Source organism: Dendrobium catenatum, unplaced genomic scaffold (assembly GCF_001605985.2).
Source record: "Dendrobium catenatum unplaced genomic scaffold, ASM160598v2 fragScaff_scaffold_1398, whole genome shotgun sequence".
Classification (NCBI taxonomy): Eukaryota; Viridiplantae; Streptophyta; class Magnoliopsida; order Asparagales; family Orchidaceae; genus Dendrobium; species Dendrobium catenatum.
Genome location: NW_021319860.1, coordinates 138,220 through 160,349, shown reverse-complemented (window position 1 = coordinate 160,349; position 22,130 = coordinate 138,220). Strand labels below are relative to the sequence as shown.

Sequence of the window (22,130 nt, the reverse complement as noted above, 5' to 3'; positions counted from 1 at the left end):
TCTAAACACAACCATTAGGCTTCTTTCAAAAGGAAGTAGTAAGTCTTACAAAATTTATAGGCAACTTCTGAGTTGTAAGACATATTCATCTAAAACTATTGGGCTACTTCAAAAGGGAAATTGTAAGACCCGTTTTACCCAAATAATCAGACAACTTCTAATGGAGTCGTAAGACTTGTCAATCAAAGCTAAACATGGCAGCTCCTAAGTGGAGTCGTAAGTCTCAGTCTAGAAAAATTATTCTGTGCGGACCTTGAATGGCGTCCGGAGACTAATAAAAATGCTCCAAGTCACCCTTTTATTATACCGCCGCTCGGTACTGCTCGGTACCGCGACATCCAGACATAGAGCTGTGTCCGGCGTCTGCATAAAATAATTTCTCCCCACTCTAAATTAAACACATAGACAACTTCTAAGGGAGTTATAAGACTTGTTTAACTAAAATTCTTGGGCTACTTCCAAAGGGAAGCAACAAGACTCATTCTATCCAAATAATCAGACAACTTATAAAGGGAGTTGTAAGACCTATTCTTTAAGAAATTTCTAAAGAAAACATTAAACCCTCAACCTTTTTTTTTTAATTAAACCCTCAACCAAAACCAATGGCAGCTTAGCCTGTAGGGCTAAGTTGTAAGACCCGCCAACGGACAACTTCTTTGTGAAATCATAAGACCAACATGTTAGGGAAATTGCTAAGTAAATTGTAATAATCCTAAAACCTAAATAACCAAATTTAAAACTTACGGGCATCTTAGCTTATAGGGCGAAGTTGTAAGACCCACAAGTGGGCTACTTTTAATAGAAGCCGTAAGATCCGCTTTATGAGTTACTTTCAATGAAAGCCGTAAGTCCCGACCCAAATTCAAATACCTGGGCTACTTCTAATAGAAGCTATAAGACCCGCTTTACGTGCTACTTTTAATGAAAGCCGTAAAACCCGAACCAAATTCAAGCTTCTTAGGAAGAAGCCATAAGACTCGCTTCAATTCAAATTTTTTGGCAACTTCTAAACGAAGTTATAAACCCCAAATCAAAACTAACTTCTAGGTATTCTAATAGATGTAAACCCCAATCCCAATAAAACTAAAATCTATATTTAACCATCTCAGTCTACTCGGGATTCATGAGAGGAGGCAATCTTTGACTTAAAATTAGATTCCTTGGACACTACGGTCAATGATTGTTAATGTTGGTAGACTGAAACCTACGGTATATCCTAGACAACGAAACCATGGGTTCTTGATTGAGTTTACCTCCATTTTCCCCTACAATTAAGACTAGAACATTTAAAATTACTCATCCTTAATCGAGAGTTCTCTCTTACGCGTTAAGAGGGGTAATTAATTATGAGTACTTGTTCTCTTGGAAAGTAAGGACCCATATCTAACTAAACCTTGACACAGCCATCAGGAAAAATCTGATTAATTACAATCTGACTTAAGAGAAATGTAATCCATTATCTACAAAGCAAGATTCATGCTGACGCGCCATTATTCTTGAGCCAACAATCTAATAACAAATCTATTGAAATATTTAATTTAAAGTTCATATTTGGCCTTCAGAAGCTCATGAAATGAAAATCATCATAAAATATAAGCTCTCAGTTCTCAATGTTAATACAATAACTTACGAGATCAGTCCTCGAACCTAATCTTCTATTAGCAGCCGGACATAGTCGACAATGTTAAGACAACGAAAGATACTAAGTAGCTCATTACCTTAATGTTGGTGTGTTGAATCTTAATCTCAACCATAGGAGACTTTACTCTTTAAATGCCTCCAAACTTGAATGAATTATAAATATTTTAAGATGACTTTATTGTCGCCCTGATGATGGTTGTGCTGAAAGTTAATCTCAATCAGAGGAGAATATATCTTTTTAGATGCCTCCCAACAATTATAAAATACATACATTTTCAAATAACTAATGTCACCTTGATGATTGTCGCATTTAGGGGTGTAAGTGAGCCAAGTTAGCTCGTGAGCCGACTCGACTCGACTATATTTGGCTTGGCCAGACGGCTCCACAAAGAACCCGTGGCTTGGCTAGAACGACTCCAGGTGATAAACGATTATGACTGCAGCCCTTGATTTGTTGTCTTGGTTGAACGACTCCACTATATTATTGTCATGGCTAAAGGCTCGTATGTTCCCCAATGGTTAGTTACCATTAAATAATGAATTATATGGTATAATCGATAGGGCACAAAGCCTTTTATTAGCTAAGGTTGACTTGAATTCATCCCTTAGATAAATACTCACCTCAAGTCTACAAGGTACTATTGTATGAAGCAACTCATAGCTACCGACAATGATCGTTCCTTCATGTTGGGTCAACTACCTCCTCTGACTAAGTAGATTAGAGATCATGATGACTAGGATGATGAAACCTTAAGGTCTTGATTAGGTTTATCATCATTCCACCACCATCCGCTTTAAGCGATTGGTAGTAAATTTCTTACTTTAAATTCTAAATTTGTTTCTACTATACGGTAGGTACCAAGTGTATATCTAATGACTAGTCTTAATCGAAAGTTCTCTCGCTACAAGGAGAGATAATTAACTATAAGGGCTAGCACCTATAGGAAATTGGAACTCAGATCTTAAAGTCCTCACTAAGAAGGAAAAATCTCTGGATAATATCTTATCTTTATCTAATCGGCCTTCCAAAAATTTGCCCATAAACATAATTCGTTAAAACTATCCTTGAATATACGCATAGAGGCCGGGGGGCCTTAAAGCTCAAATTTTTGGAGCCCACACTTTCATCACATGTGCGAAGTTAGTGTTCATGGGATTGTTGCCAACATAATGTCTCACTTTGGTAGTCGTCGAGCAGGCTTTGATCCAATGGAAATCCTTACTACTACTGCTGGCTTGCATCTCAGTTTTATCTGTGCATGATCGTGAATTTCAGCTGGGAGGGCTGGAAGGAAGATTAAAGGATTTGGCCATTAGATTAATGTATGAGAGATATGTGTTGATGGCTGGATTGGAATAGTATGCGCGTATGATGCAAAATAATTGGCCTCAAAGAGCATCTTTCCGAATGTTTTGTAGTACACATGTATAATGGGAAATAATTGGCCTCGAAAAGCATCTTTCTGAAGGTTTTGGATGTAACATGCAGTCTTTTTTTGTTTATTTTTTTATTTGTGAAACTTGACTAAAATATTTTACAAGCTAAACATGTTAGTTTGTCATCCAACTGTAAATAATTTTTAGTTTTTTTCCTCCTTTGAAAGCTAATCTGCTGCATCTTTAGCTTATGTTATACTTGTAGGTTAAAAAGTTACATTACTTGTTCCTTTGTTTTGAAGGGCAGCATTAATTTTCCAACTTCCGTTTTATAGGGGGAAACAAATAATGGTTCTACTGTTTATGGATTTGCTTTTCTGGATTATGCTGCTTTAAAATTTTGGGTTGGCTCTTTTTTTGACGATGGTTCCAATGCAGCATTGGGGGCCCTGTTGGTGCAAGTAAGTGTCTTCTTTTTTCTATTCTATTAGTCATATGAACGTTTGTCTAAGTACTGGATCATTTTCTCAGGTTTCACCCAGGGAAGTTCTCTACGAAAAATCTGGTAAAAAAATGTGCACACTCCTTTATACTGATTATTTCTATTGTAATTACCTGCGACTTGGTTAACATTCATCAATTCTAATGTTGCAGGACTCTCTAAAGAAACTCACAAGGCACTTTTGAAATATGCTTCAAGAGGTGGCTATTTATGTGTAAAATGTGAAATGACTGCAGCCAGTTATATTTGTTGTATTTGATTACCTTGAAAACCATTTTTGCATTTGAACCAAACATGTGCTGACTAAATTACTGTGAGAATAAGAATTTACTTTTGTGTTCCAATTCCTCATAAAACATTGCTTTTTTGATATCTAATTTGCAAAGTAGGCGAATTGACTAGCTTACACTAGGCCAGCTGAAGCCATACCTAGAACACTTTGCTTTTGGGACATAGGCCCGGACATAACCTTCCTATTTGTGGGGAGGTTTAATTTGGATGTTTCTTTTTCTTTTCCTTTTCTGCTACATTATTGTATCATGTTTATGAATTTGTGGTCTCATGTTTGTGGTTGCATCTGTGATTTTGATTTGGTTCATTTTATGACACATGGACAGTTACTTGAGAAAGGGATGAGACGAGATGAAGTATCTTTGGAAAATATAGGGCATTGACATGCCTAGGGTTTTAAATTATAAATTTATGCATAGATTCATATATATATATATATATATATATATATATATATATATATATATAAACATAAAATAGAGTACTTAAATTAGAGTGCATATAAAAAAAAAAGAAAGAATATTCATAATCCTATTGTAGAGCAGAAAAAGAGAATATGAAAAAAGTTTAAAGAGGGAGAATGACTGGGATGTAAAATAATCTTCGTTTGATGTATAATCAAGTTACATGTGCATCGTTTGTATCTGTTCTATCAAATATGCATCTATATGTCTCTGCACCATGCCCTTTGCTTTTCAAAAGGTTCTGGAAATTTATTATACAAAAAGAGATGTTCCAATGTCTTTCTGATTATTTTTTATCCTATGCAGTAGCCCTGCGCCAATGTCTTTGCTTTTTTAGGGTTCTTCAATCATTTTTTTAGTAACTGCCTTGGGCTGAAGATTTATCAAGGGGTTCTTGAACATTTTGCTGCCATGTTTATTGGCATGCATCTAAAACGGTCATAAAATATTGTTCAAGTGATTGCTAATTTTATCTGTAATTCCAAGTTTAATTTTGTGATTTAGGAGGATGTCGCTAACAGATGAGTCCAATTGCATTATTTGACAGTTATGTGTAGTTACTAATGCGTGAAAACCATTTCAGTTTCTTCATCATCATTAGTCTTTCCCTAACCATTTGTGTTGCTTTTGTATTCTCCATTCCTTCTTGTAGAGTGCTATGTGATATGCTAATTCCATTTATATATATATATATATTTGCATAATTTCTAGCCATATTATCTTTAATATATCTTCTTTTTTTTTTTCTCTTCCTAATCTTTCCACAACTGTTGGGATATATATGATGTCCCTTACCCAAGTTATGTATACAACGACAACAACATCAAGCCTTTATCCCACTACGTGGGGTCGGCTACATGAATCCTTTTTATCTATTGTATCATTTTAAGAGGCAAATTCTCATTTAAATCTAATAGAAAAGGTTATTTCTAATCTTTTCCTAGTAAGTATTTTTAGGTCTACCTCTGCCTCTCTTAACATAAGCTAAATCTAATACATCTACTACGCTAATCGAGTAATCAAAATGCCAATATTTTATATGACCAAACCATCTAAGACGTCTCTCTCTAATCTTATCTGCCACTGGAGCTACTCCAACCTTTTCATGTATATGCCAATTTCACGTTCTATCTCTAAGATTAAAGCCACTCATCCACCCGAGCATCCTCATCTTTGCAACACTTAATTTAATTGTGTGCTTCTCTTTTAATGGCCAACATTTTGCGCCATTAAGCATTGCAGGTCTCACTATGATCTTATAGAAGTTTCCCCTAAGTTTGAGGGGTACTTTTCTATCACACAACAGGCTTGATGCATTCCTCCATTTCAACAATCCAAATTGAATTCTACTAATAATATCCCCTTCTATTTCACCATCACTCTAGACAATAGACCTGAGATAACGTGTACTCTTATTAATGACTTGATCACCCAAAGTCACAATATCTCCATTAGATCTATTACTGCTAAAATTACACTCTAAATATTTGATTTTAGATATACTCAAATGAAAACCTTTAGACTCTAACCTTCATAATTCAAGTTTACTTTTGACTCCCTCTCTAGTCTTATCAACAAGAGAATATCATCAGCAAAAAGCATACACCAGGGTACATCCTCCTGCAAATATCTAGTAAGAACATCCATGACTAAAGCAAAAAAGATATGTGATTTAAGTTGCTCCTTGATGTAATCCAACTAAAATTGGAAAATAATTGGTCCAACCTCCTTGTATTTGAACACAAGTAACAGCTCATGCATACATATTCTTAATGACTTGAGTATAAGTATTATTAATCCATTTCTTTTTTAAAACTCTCCGTAGTACTTCTCTTGGAATTTTATCATAAGCTTTCTCTAAATCAATAAATATCATATGTCAATCCTCTTTATTCTTCTTGTACTTCTCCGTCAAACCTCTCAAGAAATGTAGAGTTCCCATTGTAAACCTACTCAGCATGAATCCAAATTAATTCCTCTATAATTCGTACACTATGGTGCATCACCTTTATTCTTAAAAATAAGAATCAACACTGATGTGAAACAAAGCATGCGATGGAGTTACTTTAAGAAATTAAAGAGAGCAATTTAAACAAAATAATCCAAAATAAAATTGTCACTTATGGCAAAAGTTTGATCCTTGGAATTCGTAGTTTTTAATTTGCTTAGGCAAAGAAGAGCGAGATCGATTAACCAAACAATTCAAGAAAACGCAAAGAATAATTGTACGCTACGACAATAAACAAGAATCCACGATTTAATATTGAGAACTGTCACCTTTGGAGCCCATACGCTCAAATAATCTAGGCTTTAGCGGAAGAAGAGTCTCCACATTAGAATCGAGGTCGCTCCGAGGAAGAAGGAACCTTGGATCGTCGTTCTTGGATAGGTGGCCGGAGTAGGGAATTCTGGACAGCGGTTGGGGCCTCGCGGGTGAGTGTGTGGTGCAAGGAAACCTGCAGAATTGTTGGACAGAAGCTACGACGTCATCCCGGACAATTAGACTTGCTGAATTTGATGCTAGTGGACAGTGGGCTGCAATGGTGATCTCTCCAATTCACTGTACAGCATTGGTAATGGCAGAAAACCTGAAACAGCCCTTGGAGGGCTTCGGGACAGCAACCGGGGTGGCTTCTGGCCACAGAACGGTGAGGAAACTGGGTTGGTTCTTCTTGGCAGCAAGCTGAGAAGGGAAAGACCAGCAAATTGGATATCTTGGACAGCTGGAACGTGGAACTCTTGTGCAGGAATTTGGTGGCTGCATGAGGCGTTTGGGAATTTTCCATTGGCACTTTTGATGAGAATTAACTGGGTGAACAATAGGGAAGGGAACGGGTGGGGCTAAGCAAGAATTAGGTTGGGAAATCTGAAATTAATTTCCTGGGGAAGGGCTGGCCGGTTGCTGTTGGCCGGCGGTTGGGGCTGCAGGCCGGCGGCCTGGGCAATCCAGGGAGGGGGGCGGCGGCAAGAGCAAGGGAGGGGAGAGTGTGGGGGAAATTCTTGGGATCCAAAACCTGAAAATCCAATCTTCCACTAGTGTCTTCAATCCAAATCCACGCAACGATGACTTGATCACGATAAACAAAAGAAAAGAGAAGGACAAGAAAACCTAGAACTCACAAAGAGATCTAGCTTCTCCTACGTACTCACTAAGAGATCGTGGAGGTTTGCACTCACAAAGAGAACATGAACTCTAAAATTTTCATTCATCAAAAATTAAACTATTACATAAGAAAAGGGCCATATAAATAGGACTCAAAATGACAAAGAAAGCAAAAGACTAAAATGCCCCTTGGGCTACAATAGCTACCAAATACCCATGAGGGCAAAAACAGAAAAACATAAAATAAAAATAAACTACTACAGAAAATGATGAAAATACAGATCATGATCATGGTCGTCGATCTCCGGCATCTCCTGAAGGTACATGTGTCGAAATCGCTGCTGATGTACCCATCAAACACACTCCTCCACTCATCTGGCATATTTTGTCTTCAAAATTATATTAAAAAGTTACATGAGCCAAGAAATTCTTTCACTTCCTGAACATTTTCACACCTCTATTAGAATATCATCAAGTTCAACAGCTTTTTCACACTTTATTTTCTTTAAAGTATCTCTAACTTGGTTTTGCTAATATATCGATTAAAATAAATTTTTTTTTTAATTTAGAGTGCTAAGGTCATTAAAGTTAATTGTATCCTCATAAATTTTATTAAAAATATTATCAAAATATCTCATCCACCTTTATTTAATATATTCTTCTAATAAAAGCACTTTTTGATCTTCATCCTTAATGCACTTCACTTGGACTAAATCCTTCTCCTATCTCTAGGCTAATTTATACATACATTTTTCTTCCTTCTTAATATCTAATCTATTATATAAATTATTAAAAGCTAAATTTTTTGCATGACAATTATATAATTCATATGGCTACATTTAAACTCTATGTTTTTTGCTTGGTACGTAATTGTATTTATTTGAACGAAGAATTTATTTTTTGCATTCATTTATTTTTTTCTTTTGACTATTTTTTATTAAATCCTACCTAATTTCAAATTTCAAATTTCATAGTTTATCCAGTAATTATTTGTGATTTCAGCACCATTTGCTCCTATTGTTTGTCTATTTCAAGCGGCCCCCTCTCATCTCTCACTCGATTAATCTAGTTATTATATCGAAGCATCTAATTGTTATTTTCCTACGTATGCTTGTATTGTAATAATTTGATACAATTACTATTAATTCTATCTTGTTAGATTCTAATCAATGCCTAGTAATGACTAAGTCTAGTTTTCCAATATCTTGATGCTACCAAAAAATAATTAGATTGAGTGAAATATGAAAGAAGTAAGAAGATTGAAAAACAGATATCTTGTCTGAAAGGGACAATAGATATTTTGAAAATATGCGTAAAAAAAATTAATGTAATTAACTCAAGGACCTCATAATTGTTACCCCTTACATCATTCACTACCTTTAGAAGCTTACGTTTTTTATATTCATAAATATTGGTAAGCTATCTTATTCTCACTTTGTTTGTTCGAAATAGACAGCAGTGTTTTAACCATCAAGTATTGAGTATTTTTGTTTAAGCGTGGGTTTCTAACAGTGATCATAGAGTACTCTTTTTATGTGATGTGTGTTCATCTTGAGGAAGACTATATCCTCATATCATTTTATAATATTACAGAAAAAAATCAAAGACGTTTATATATGTTGGTTCATATCATCAGAAAATATTTGAGAGCATAAATTTTGTCAGTCCCATGCAGGAGAAATTGAGAATAAGGGTGATTTATGCACATGTCACTGAATTTTATCTTATTTACAAAATTATCAACCATTAAAATGAAAAACTGGCAAAGGCATATCTTTACTCGTGCTATAATCAAAGCTTTGGGAATTTGATTAAAAAAAAAAATGGGTTGTAGTGTTATTGTGAATTTAGATATTTATATAAGAATTTGAAGAATTGAGGAAGGATTGTGGTAGTTTTGATATATTTCTTCAATAATTAATTAATAAGGTTGATTGATTTTTTGCCAAGTAAATTAGTTATTTTGTTGGTGGCTTAATATGTTAATCTCTCCCTGGATACAGGTTCGTCAACAATGCAAATGACTCCCATTGTGCTAGATCTAGGATTTTTGGATGCTAATGAAGTTAAGAAAATGATAAATAGCCATGGATATTTCCGGGGAACTTCTAATCTATGGACTACAGCGATTGAGAGTGAAATGCACTATGATCACGTTTTATCTGCTCTTGGTGGACTTATATGTCATTTGAATCGGTTGAAGGTTAGTGGAGAATTGTTTTCTGTTAAGAAGTTTCTTTTCATAGTTTTTCATACCCTCTTTTCCTCTTTTTTCTTGTTTTTAGCATTAACAACTGAGCATTTTCATGTAGTTTTGCAAACATTAATTATGTTCCGTTCATTTTGCACAAGTTAATTACAATTAGCGTTCTGGTTTTTGTGATAACAATGCCAGTTATTAACGTATCTCTACAATCCCTTGCTCTTTTTCTCCCACATTTTGTTCTTGTTCTTATGCAACTCAAGAGTGCCTTAACTCGTGCAATGCTGTATCTAGAATCAACTTGTGGTATCATAGGCTCATTTGTTAAAGGATTAAATTCATCTTAATGCTACTCTAATTGATGGGGACATCAGATTTCGACACATGTACCTTCAGGAGATGCCGGAGATCGACGACCACGATCATGATCTTTACTTTCATCATTTTATGTAGTAGTTTAATTTTATTTTATGCTTTCCGTTTTTGCCCTTATGGGTATTTGGTAGCTATTGTAGCCCAAGGGGCATTTTAGTCTTTTGTTTTTATTTGTCATTGTGAGGCCTATTTATATGGCCCTTCTCTTGTAATAGTGGATTATTGATGAAGAAATGAAATTTTCTATTGTGTGTTCTCTTTGTGAGTTCAAGAAGATCTCTTTGTGAGTTCTCTTAGTATTAGCATCCATTGATCTTCTCCTCATCCGCAAACGCCACCATCCACATCAACAAGTTGGAAGAAGTCGGCCTCCTCCACATTTGTCGTCACCTTAGAGCCCACCCGTCGGCCACCACAATCCCGCCGGCCAACCACTTCTCTCACCCTCCCACCACCACCCCTCTCTCCCCTAACCCCTTTTAGTAATTTGAATTTCAAATTCAAATTATTTCCAAATTTGGATGTTCCAAATTAGGAAAGTTTTAGAATTTTGAATTCAATTTCAATCCAAATGAAATTAGATTCATGAAGAAATTCTTTCCTATTCATCATCCCCATTTGGAAACCTCCTCCTCATTCTCTAATCTCCTCCCCATCACCATGATGCCGCCGGCCACCCTTCATTGGGCTTCCCATTAATTGCTCAATTAATCCCCCTCCCTATTTTGAAGTTCAAATTCTAATTTCAAAATAATTCCCTCCAATTTCACTTAAAACTGAAATTTCCTTCAGTTTTCCACAAACCCTAGCCCCTATTGATGCCGCCGGCCCCCCCTATTGGCTCTCCCATTGAATGATCAATAATTCCCCTCTTTAATGTGGGATTTCAAATTTAAATTCCAAAATTTTCCCTCCTAAATCTTTTGAAATTGAAATCAATTTCAGTTTCGCAACCTAATCCCTCTCCTCTCCCCTAGCTCCACTGTCGTCCCCTTCCTCCTCTCCAAACCGGCCCCTCTCTTCTCTCTTGGTTCATTGAGGGGATTGCTCGTCTTCAAGTTCATGGTGCATGGCGGATCCCGCCGTTGACTACGGAATCGAACTCGACACCTACGGCCACATTCACGTCCTTAGATCGCCTTTCTTTAACGTGGGTTTTGGCTTCGACAATACCGTCGAAGATTACTTAGATCGGATCTTACCGACACTAGTGGACGCCTTCGACGACCAATTCTCCGACTACACGTGGATCATCGAAAGTCATCCGCCCGCTTCTCCAACTCCCACTTCCTCTCCGGCGACAAGTCCTCTTGGCATCACATGTGTCTTAGTGGTATCGCTAAGTTTTCTTGCAACCCTCTTCCGCTAACCTCCACTTCAAAGAGAGATTGTCGGACCTCAAGGTGAACGGTCTAAACTTGAAACGTGTGGCTTTAGTGAAAGCTATTTGCATTATTTAGTTATCTTTTGGTTATCTTTTGCAAGACTCTTGTAACTCTCAAGTGTAGTCAAAGCCTACCGCTTAATCTCTCACGAATTTTCTTGAATCCTAATTGAGTAAGCTAAATTTTATTGTTAATGTTGCAAAGTTAAAGTTTTCACTAATCTCTAAAGTGTAATTCATGTTTCTCCATGTTTGTATCACATCACTAATGCTTAGTCAATTTTTTTAACCAGCTACAGGATGCTTTGCGCAATGGGGAGCTTTTGTCTTATCATCTGTACAAAGATTGCCTAAGGATGGATGGTCAGACCCTCTTGAATCTTGAAATTTTTGGAAATAATTTTGATGGTGGCTTATCAGGCAAGTATTGAACTTTTATACTGCCATAAATAATATGCATCTGCCCAAGCGGATCTCTCCACTTAGATGAAGATCTACATGTTTCTTTTTAGTTTCTAATGAGTTTTTATTTTTTTATTTTTAATAATAGGGACATTGTATAAACATCTCGACCATTGCAGAACTACTTCTGGTAAACGACTTTTAAGGAGGTGGATCTGCCATCCACTTAAAGAAATTGATGATATTAATGACAGGCTTAATGTTGTTGAGGGCTTAATAAATAACCCAGAAGTGATTTCTGTTATGTCCCAGTATCTGTGTAAGCTCCCAGATCTTGATAGACTGTTGGGGCGTGTCAAGGCATCTGTTGGTTCCTCATATGTGCTTTTGTTGCCTTTGATTGGTGCAAAGATGTTGAAACAGCGGGTAAGTCTGCAAGCTTATGTTATTGGAAGCGAAAGCATTCTATTTCTGATACTATAACCAACATTCTTCCTGCATTTAGTAATGAATAATTATAAATATATATGGCCTAATGATTGTATGCCTAGATTCATTAATTCCTTCAGTAACATAGAAATACATTATTTGGAGAATTTTGAATTTTCTTGGCATATTGGTTTTTAGACGCAGCATTGATTTCTTTGAAATTAGACCTAACGGTATATGAATATACAAAGTTTGTCTAAATGAAGTGTTTGAGCTAGATACCGTCTGCTATGATTTAAAAGACGGAGGCTGTTATATTTCAACCAGATGTCTTTATACTTCATAATATGACCTTGCTGCTTCTTTTTCCGTTCCTTCCCATGATTTACGTGCATTAATAAGTGCATGGTATGTGCTTATTTTGTTGTATCTCCTTTTTTTTTTTCCGGGAAGTACCCCTGCTGTGTTGATAATGTTTGTATTGGCTATAAGAATTTTTTTTATTTGTATGCATGCGGATGAACGGTTGTGTTGGTGCATGTGCATCTATCCCTGTGTATATGTTTAAGTTCACCCATTTTTCGATATGTCTGCTTGGAATCACTTCATTTATATATTTCATAAGTATTTTAGAGACTACAGAAAGCAGCATAAGTAGTTTTTCGTTTGTGGGCTGCTGCACTTCATCAGGTTTCAGAGTTAGGTGCAGTTTGGGCGCCTTTAATGGTGATTTAACTTTAATTCATAGTTGTTTTGCTTCTTATGGGTAGGATGGGTTATGACAAAAAAATAGAGTAATAGTCATCTCTATTTTTGTTACAACTGAATTTATAAGACGTAGACCTAAAAGACTTGGTTAGAAAATATTAGAAATGTCATTTCTTTATTAGATATAAATAAGAATTTGACTCTTAAGAGGATACAGTGGAGAACAAGATTCATGTAGCCGACCCCACGTAATGGGATAAAGACTTGTTGTTGTTGTTGAATTTATACACATCATCATGATTCCTAATGCGAGATAAGTAATTAGCTCAAATTTTATGAACTTTATTCTGGCTTGATTTATTTTTTCCACATTTCAAACCGCATGTTACTGTAGATTTACTTGGCTTTAAATCTAGTTTTTTGATTCAGTAGCTAATTATGTGGATAAACTTGATCTCTTTCAGATCAAAGCGTTTGGTTTACTTATAAAAGGGCTTAGGATGGGGATGGATTTGTTGATGATCTTACAAAAAGAGCATAAAGTTTCTTTCTTGTCGAAGATTGTGAATCTACCTGTGCTGAGCGAGCTTAATGATCTACTTAAACAGTTAGAAGCAGCTATGAGTGAAGATTTCCCTCACTACCAGGTTTGTTTGCATGTGATTTTCCTTATAGTGACAAACTAGCCACTGCGAAAATAGAAGGATGCATTTGGTTTGCTCTTCTATCAAAAAAATTCTGAGACATATTGGGTTATGAGCAGCTTGTTTAGTTCATGTTTTGTGATTTACTTCAGAATGTCTACTGCTAATTATAATATTCTAAGCTTTCCTTCTCGTCTTCAGTTCTTTAGGATTATCACAAATAACATTTACTTTCCTTCTTCACATACCATAGTGCTGTACGAAATTATGTTGCAAATTTCAAATTAAACAATTCACCAACTCATGTAAAAGGACATGCCCCAAAAGTGCTTGCAGATAATTATTAGTTATTTATTGTTCATTTAAATAAATGTAAATTTATTGTATTTTGAGTTATGGATCAAATGTTTTTGACTGGTAATTTAAATTTATCTCTGCAAATAGAAAGATCTATAATTTTAAAAAATCATTTGTTATTTTATGGAAATAATTTGAAATGTCCTGAAATCTAAGAAAGAAAATTGCAGATACTAGTGAACTACACAGTAGGTGATTCAAGCCGTTAGTAGAGATGGGGGTTTCACTACCGGTGATGGTAAAGAAATTTGAAATCTTGATTATAAGCACATGTTTAAATATACGCTTCTTTGCCATAAACAATTTCAAAACCGCCACTTTTACATTTTTCTCAAGTAATCTTGTTCTTAATCTAGTTGCCAAAGAAAGCGTGTGGTTGAGGTGGGCAATACATCAATTGCTTAAGGAATAACAAGCATGCAAATGAGCCTTAGGTCCTTCCCTTTTCAAGATGGATTTGGATTTGCTCATATATAGCTGAATTGGTCATTCCTTGTATTTGAACCATCATCTATCATGTCAAGTGCCTTTGAACCACTGTTGACTATGCCATGCTTCTGAGCCACATTTTTCATATATATTGCCTGTAAATCACTATTGACCATGTTCCATACCTTTGAGCCTTTTCACTTAGTATAACTAGCTTTGCCAATAAAGTGAGCCATAGGTTTCAAAACGAAAAGTCTTGTACCCTGGCATGTTATTATACTGGATTCTTAGTGAATTGCCTTAATGAGGTAGCCCATGCTTTATAATTAGGCTCCTAATAGTTATGGTCAGTGGTGGAGCTAGTGGGTGGCTTTTATCGTGAGATAAATTGTCTTATAGTTATGTATAACATAAATTTTTACTATCCTCTTGTAGCTACGTGTAATGTGGAAGTTTGGCTCCAAGTTGTAACAAGCTTGTTAACCTAATTCTAGTAATTTCACTATATAGTTTCTAAACTTGAAGTTATATTGTTACAATCAAAGCTTGTTGTTTCTTTATATTTTGGGGTTTAGTTGTAATATCTTAGACAATAAAATCATGTGACCATGTTAGAGTTTACTTATGTCCCATTAATGACTTCCCTCACATTAGTTGTAGTATCCTACTTTTTTTTCTTACCTTATGTTTTCCTAAGCCTTTTCACCTTTTAAAGATAAAATTGACTGTATATATATTTTTGATAAATAAACTCATCTTTTGATTGCAATCCTCACAATTATCAAAATAAAATAAATAAATAAATAATATTACTTTGAGGATTTTCCTTTTAGATTTAGATCCCTTATCCATTTCACTCATATGACCTAGCATTTGATATCATATGTAGAATATGAATTTAAGTGTTTGTTTCTCGCTTTTTTATTTTTCATATTGCAACTGCAGTTTTGTTTGATTACTGTTTTTTTTTTCTTGTTGCTTTTTAAAAATTTATGTGGTGGGAAGTTATTTTTTACACGCAAAGTTACTAATGTATGATAGTTTTAAGAAAGGAGTTCAATTTTTTTAAAGAAGAAATTTATAATATCCATAGGTTTTGAAAAAATTATTTTTCCCATTTTTACAAAATGTTGCAGCAATCCCAAAGAAAACTTAAGCTTGTTGTTGATCCCTTTATATAGTGTATTCTCCACTAGAAAAGGGTATTATACTATTATGTTTTGAGGTGAAGTCTCTCATACACCTCTATGTGAAGAAACTCTAAATTCAAGCATGCTTTTGATTTTTGCTAACCAATATGTTTCTGCAGCGAGATATTTACACATCGAAATCGTGAACTGAAATTTATCTGACCCATAACAGGACCATGACGTAAAAGAATCAGATGCTGAAACATTGTCTGCGTTAATTGAGCTATTTGTTGCAAAGGCTGCAGATTGGTCTCAAGTCATCCATGCGCTCAACTGCATTGATGTATTACAGTCTTTTGCTGCAAGTGTAATCTCATCGGCTGGTTCTATGTGCAGGCCTGTTCTCCTGTCAGCAAAACCTTCATCTAGTTTCGTCCAGGGAAGTTGTGGACCCAGGCTTTGTATTAAAGGTTTATGGCATCCATATGCTATTGGAAATAATGAGAATGGCCAAGTCCCCAATGACATTAATCTTGGTGAAGACGCTACTGAGCAACAGCCATGTGCATTGCTGTTGACTGGGCCAAATATGGGTGGAAAATCAACACTCTTGCGTGCAACCTGCCTTGTGGTCATACTTGCTCAGGTAATTTTTTGGTTTCATTATTTATAATGATTTAGGCAGTTTTCTACCGAGAAAAAGATTAAAATGATCTCTTGACTCTTTATAAAAGATCAAATTAGTCCCCTATTATATTAAATGATCATTTTAATCTCCCAACTTCTTATAGAGGAATCAAAATTAGTCTTACCATGGGACAATTTTAATTTTTTTTAAAATACTTGAGGGATCAAAATGATCGTTTAATATAGTTAGGAATCATTTTAATCCTTCATAAAGAGTCAACGGACAATTTTATTTTTTTTTTTCATTTTCTGCCTATTGTTAAATTGATTTTGTCCAACCCCCTTTTTTGTGCCATTTTGATGCAGTTGGGCTGTTATGTGCCTGGTGAAAAGTGCACACTCAGTCCTGTGGATGTTATTTTTACACGACTTGGTGCAACTGACAGGATCATGTCAGGTGAAAGTGAGTGTTCCTCTTATCTTTTAACAGTCATAAACCCTGTTATTGTTCTTTTTTTTCTGAGAAAAAATGAATAAGGCGACGAGTCGAAGCATTGAGTGTTTAAACAAAAGTACAAATTAAAGTAAGGCTAGTGGAGTGGTGTTGCATTATTTGGGGAACACAGAGAAGTGGTGGATCATTAAATACATTAAAGACTCCGAGTGCTAAAGACAAGCATGAGATGTGCTGTTTAAGTATGCTCCAATTAGTAGAAAACATGCACACTTAAAATCTCACTCTGAATGTTTGTGGCAATTTCAGTGCCACCTTTTTTCCGCTTAAATTTAGTACACACACTTGCTTATTTGTGATTTTTTCGGAATAAAAAAACTTGTGAAAATGTTACTGTAACTTGAGGTTTTCTTTTGTAGGCACCTTTTTTGTTGAATGCTCGGAAACAGCATCAGTTCTTCGAAATGCAACTCAAGATTCTCTTGTATTGCTTGACGAGCTTGGTAGAGGGACGAGCACTTTTGATGGATATGCAATTGCCTATGCTGTGAGTGCTCTTATTCCACTTTTTTCATCGTGCAGCTTCTGGACTTTCTTTTTAGTATGATTATTTGTGGCATTAAACTAAATTTTTTATTTTTATGGAGTTACATTTGAATATTTATTCAGGCTTGCTTATGTTAGACATAGAAGTGGGTGGATGAATTGTACTAATATGCAGCGAGCGGAAATTATAGTTACTATTTGGTGACTTATGTTTATCTAGGTTCCTAGAATAAACCCTTCTTATCTTTGGTCTCAGTATTCAACCATGCAAAAGTTGCCTTAATAAGCAGATTAAAACCTTGAATCAAATATAGCTGTTTTGTTGGAGAGCACATTTTATAATTTCTATCACTCCATGTTAAGGATTGATATCATTTACTTGTGATAAAATCACGATTTTAAATTTCAGTGATTTTGATTGTTTGAGTTTGATTTGATTGAAATATATTTGAACCACATCAATATTTTTTGTTTTGATAGTTTCAGTCAGAACTTAAGATTTTGGGTTTGAGTTTTGACAGTTTCATATGAAACGTCAAAGTTTCATAAAAAATTCATAATTTTTGTAGCAAAACAAAAATTAAATAAATTTTTTATGTATTATAACTTGAACTTTAATTAAAAAAAATTGTGTTTAGTACTTTTTTATTATTTTTTATTTTATTTTTGTGTCCTACTTCAAATATATATGTATGGAGGAGTTGTTACTTATGTTCAAATATATGGTAATTTGAGCAAGTATTTTTTCTATTTTGAGATTATATTAAGGATCAGCTTTAAGCACATATCTTTTTACATTAGTCATGGATTTTCTTATTAGACTTTATAAGAGGATGTACCTTGGAGTATGCTTTTTGCTCATGATATTATGCTTGTTGATAAAACTACATATGGAGTTGAAGCTATGATGCATCGACACTTCTCTTAAAAGAGGCGTGCAATATCCGACACGTATTTGGGTCATGTGTCAGAGACACATTGAAAACATATCCGATTAAAAAATATTAAATACAAATTAGACATTTGTCTTAAATATTTTATGAATTTTTTAAAATAGAATTTCTTGTATTTAAATTTATTTATTGTAAATATAAAAACTTAATTTCTTATTTTCTATTCACAACACCAAATCAATTGCCCGCACTCAATACCACATTTATCGAATATTCTCATTTTCATTTCTTTTTGGTGGGCCATGACTTTGGTTTCACAACAATGCCCTATGTCATCTCAACATCGAAGTCTGACGTCGTTACAACATTGACATTTCAAAATCATCTCAACATCAAAGTCTTATTCAATTTTTATACACTAGTTTTAAATATAAAAATTATAATACCGTGTTCAACACATATTCGTGTCATATTTTTTCAATAATTAGCGTGTCTTGTGTCGTTGTCTTGTCGTATCCGTGTCGTCGTGTTCGTCTATGTGCATCATAGAGTTGAAGGAAAACTTGAATTATAGAGGTTAAAGTTAGAGTCTAAAGGTTTTCATTTGAGCGGATCTAAAATCAAATATGTGGAATGTAATTTTAGTAGTAATAGATCTAGTGTGGGTATTGTGACTTTGGGCGATCAAGTCGTTAAAATGAGTACTCGTTTTAGAAATCTCGAGTATATTGTTCAAAGTGTGTTGAAATAGATGGGAATATTATTAATAGAATTCAAGTTGGATGGTTGAAGTTGAGGAATGCATCGGGCTTATTATTATACAGAAAAGTACCTCTCAAACTTAAGAGAAAATTTAATAAGATAATGGTATGACCTGCAATGCTCTATGGCGCAGAATGTTTGCCTTTAAAAGTGAAGCATAAAATTAAATTAAGTGTTGCAAAGATGAGGATGCTCGAGTGGATGAGTGGCTTCACTATAAGAGATAAAATGCGAAAGGAGTATATACATGAAAAGGTTAGAGTAGCTCTAGTGGCAGATAAGATTAGAGAGTCTTCTTGATGGTTTGGTTATATAAAACGTCGGTCTGCTAATGAATTGGTTTGGAGAGTAGGTGTATTAGATTTGGCCTATGTTAAGAAAGGTAGGAGCAAACCTAAAAAAATTTAGTTAGAAAGTATTGTAAACGACTTTTTTTATTAGATTTAAGATTTAACTAAGAAGTTGACTCTTAAAATGACACAACGGGGAAAATGTATTTATGTAGCCGACCCCATGTGGTGAGATAAAGGTTTATGTTGATGTTGTTGTTGTTGTAGTACTTCAAATATATATGTTCAATATGTTATCATAAAATATTAATATAAATCACAGCTGAAACTAAATGCTGAAACTGACGAAACCTTCAAAACTAAATTTTTTTTTATAGGCTTAAAACCACGACTTAAAACCTTTGGATAAAATTGCAGCTAAACGTATATTTGAATGTTATTGTTCTGAAAAAGTACTTAAATTTTCAAATATCCATCTTATTTTATGTGTCCGCCTTTGCCCAGGTACTGCGCCACCTGGTGGAAAATGTTCACTGCCGGTTGCTCTTTGCCACTCATTACCATCCCTTGACAAAAGAATTCGCTTCTCATCCACATGTGAACATGCAACACATGGCCTGCACTTTTGACCGGAAGATCAACGGCGAACAAGAACTGGTTTTCCTCTACCGCCTCGCATCAGGATCTTCTCCTGAGAGCTATGGCTTGCAGGTTGCTCTCATGGCAGGGATTCCCAAATCAGTTGTTGAAGCAGCTTCAACTGCTGGTGACCGAATGAAGCTTATGATTAGTGAAAATTTCAAGTCCAGTGAACTGAGAGCTGAATTCTCCACTCTCCATGAAGAATGGCTGAAATCCATATTATCTCTTTCAAGTAGCAGCAGAGACTGCTGGGATGAGGATACCTCTGACACGATCTTGTGCTTGTGGCATGAAATGAGAAGCTTATACAGGTATGATTGTTTTAATAAATTAGCTTGATATTACCATATTTGCTGCAACTTTTATTTTGGGTTTCGGTCTCTTCATAGGATAGGAAGAGAAAGCTTTTGCTTTTTAGAACGCAAATTTGCATTTGTTTGTATATGGAGGAACATATGCTATTTGGCAAAAGCTAAGGCTATATAAATGAGTAGGAGATAAGATATGTTGGGATATAGCTGAGAGTAATAATGATCATGTGAATTAGGAAATAATTTTCACTTTGGGCACCAAGGAAAGAACACAAGAGAGTTCATATGGTAGGTTTGATGCCCGCTTAGATTTGAGTCGTTTAGAGATAAGTTACCCCTATGATAATTTTGTTTATTAAGGTAATTTGCGATAGAGGATAGATTATTGCCAATGACCCAATGATAATCATCAATTTCCTTTTGAGGTCTCTCGCTTCTAATTATTAGCATATGACTTTCAATGATTGTTGTCTACTATCTAATAAATAAAGTAGTGAATTCTGCTTCATACTGTATGACAGATCGATCTCCTTTGCACTAGTTTTAAAAATCTATTCTGCATTTTCCTCCTCGCAGAAATAGGCATAAACCAGTCTTTGAACACTCGAATAAACTCATTTCACTTGATTTGCATGCTAGGTATCCCTCCAAATATATCCTAGTGCTGACTCCACTATCTTTCGGCCCACCATCAAGTACAAAATATTGCCAATGAAACTTTTCTTTCATATGGATAGAACATACCCTCTAATATTTTCTCAAATCATAGTAACTAAATATCTGTCTCAATTGGTTCTACACCTGTCGAATTCTCTCGTTTGAAACTTTCCCATGTGTTTTGTCCTTACAGGCGTGAGTGAAACAAAGATATTACTCACAAAGAGTCGTTAGTTTTCACTCTAGCATGTGATTCTTCGCTTAAATGCATGATCTGAATCCCTTCAGTAGCCGCACGAATGCATGCGGCTTGCTCGGGTCGCGGTTCTGCTTGCCTGCTTCAGCGTAAGGTACGGTTCTGCTGAACCGGACCAGCTGATTCTTACAGCAAAATTCGTTGGTTGTTTGGCCTTTTAAAAGATCTCATGAAGGCTTCGTTTGAGACGGCTTGCTTGTTGCTTCTTAAAATAGCTTTTTAATACAAAAAAAAATTATTTTTTGTAGTAGAAAGTAGCTTTAAGAAGTAATAAGAATGTTATTGCAGACGAAGTCAAAGTCTTAAGTGCTTTTGTTTAATGGCTGTTTGGACTTCTTGATATTTTTGGGCTCTACCTCGTTGCTCATTTTGATTATGTTTATTCAAATTAGAGTTTATATGATTTCTCAGTTTAGGGTAAGGTTTAGAAAGTTTCTATTTTGAATACTTTGTTTATTTATTATTATATATTTATGCTTGTTATAAAATATTTTGGTGAAATTAGCTCTTGAAATAGCATTTGACCCAAATATATTCATAATTTTTCTACATATAAAAAAAAAATGTTATATGTTCATATAAACTTTTTTCATGATAGGTTCCAAAGCCATTAAATTTATTTTGAGATTAGTGTGATATAAGATTGACTATAGAGGAATGACCTTTCTTTTTTAGATTTAAAAGAGAATTTGACTTTTAATAGGACACAATGGAGAAAAAGGATTCATGTAGCCGACCCCACGTAGTGGGATAAATTCTTGATGTTGTTGTTGTTGTTGTTGTATTAGTGTGATATAAATTCTTCATATAAAATATTTATGCCAGTAGTTTTAATAATTTTTAATATGAGTATAATATAAATTATGTCTGAATATATATATATATAAGAACTTTACTCTTAAGTAGGTTTATGAATTTAGTTTTGGTGTAAGGCCCAATTAAGTCGTACTTAATCCTATGATGGGCTTTTATCAGGAGTATTTTTGTAGCCTTTAACTTTGAAGCCCAAAATTAATAACTCTCCTTAGTGTCCTTAATACCATTCTAAGAAAAGCCCATTATAGACGTGCTCCAAGGAAGCTTCCCTATGTTGAAGTTATAGAATTGACGCAAAAAATACATTGGTTGAAGCGTGTTCATTGTTCATATTCAATTGAAGGTCAAAATTATATATGTTTATTAAACATACATGTCATAAAAAATTATCTTGATTGGCAATCTCTTGATGTGTATTTGAATTGAAAATATTCAAA

The 22,130-nt window shown here is 34.7% G+C and overlaps 1 protein-coding gene across 1 annotated transcript in view; it reads left to right on the top strand.

Moving 5' to 3' along the window:
* The window catches only part of LOC110107080 (DNA mismatch repair protein MSH7), a 37,201-nt gene extending 17,033 nt beyond the window's left edge, over window positions 1-20,168 (top strand). The window contains exons 7-17 of the mRNA XM_020837223.2: window positions 3,354-3,479; window positions 3,550-3,583; window positions 3,673-3,720; window positions 9,382-9,581; window positions 11,634-11,760; window positions 11,891-12,168; window positions 13,344-13,526; window positions 15,672-16,085; window positions 16,433-16,529; window positions 16,940-17,067; window positions 19,516-20,168. Of these exons, the coding sequence (XP_020692882.1) occupies window positions 3,354-3,479; window positions 3,550-3,583; window positions 3,673-3,720; window positions 9,382-9,581; window positions 11,634-11,760; window positions 11,891-12,168; window positions 13,344-13,526; window positions 15,672-16,085; window positions 16,433-16,529; window positions 16,940-17,067; window positions 19,516-19,992 (2,112 nt within the window). The 3' untranslated portion in view covers window positions 19,993-20,168. The remainder of the gene's footprint in view (window positions 1-3,353; window positions 3,480-3,549; window positions 3,584-3,672; window positions 3,721-9,381; window positions 9,582-11,633; window positions 11,761-11,890; window positions 12,169-13,343; window positions 13,527-15,671; window positions 16,086-16,432; window positions 16,530-16,939; window positions 17,068-19,515) is intronic.
* Window positions 20,169-22,130: the final 1,962 nt, after the last annotated feature.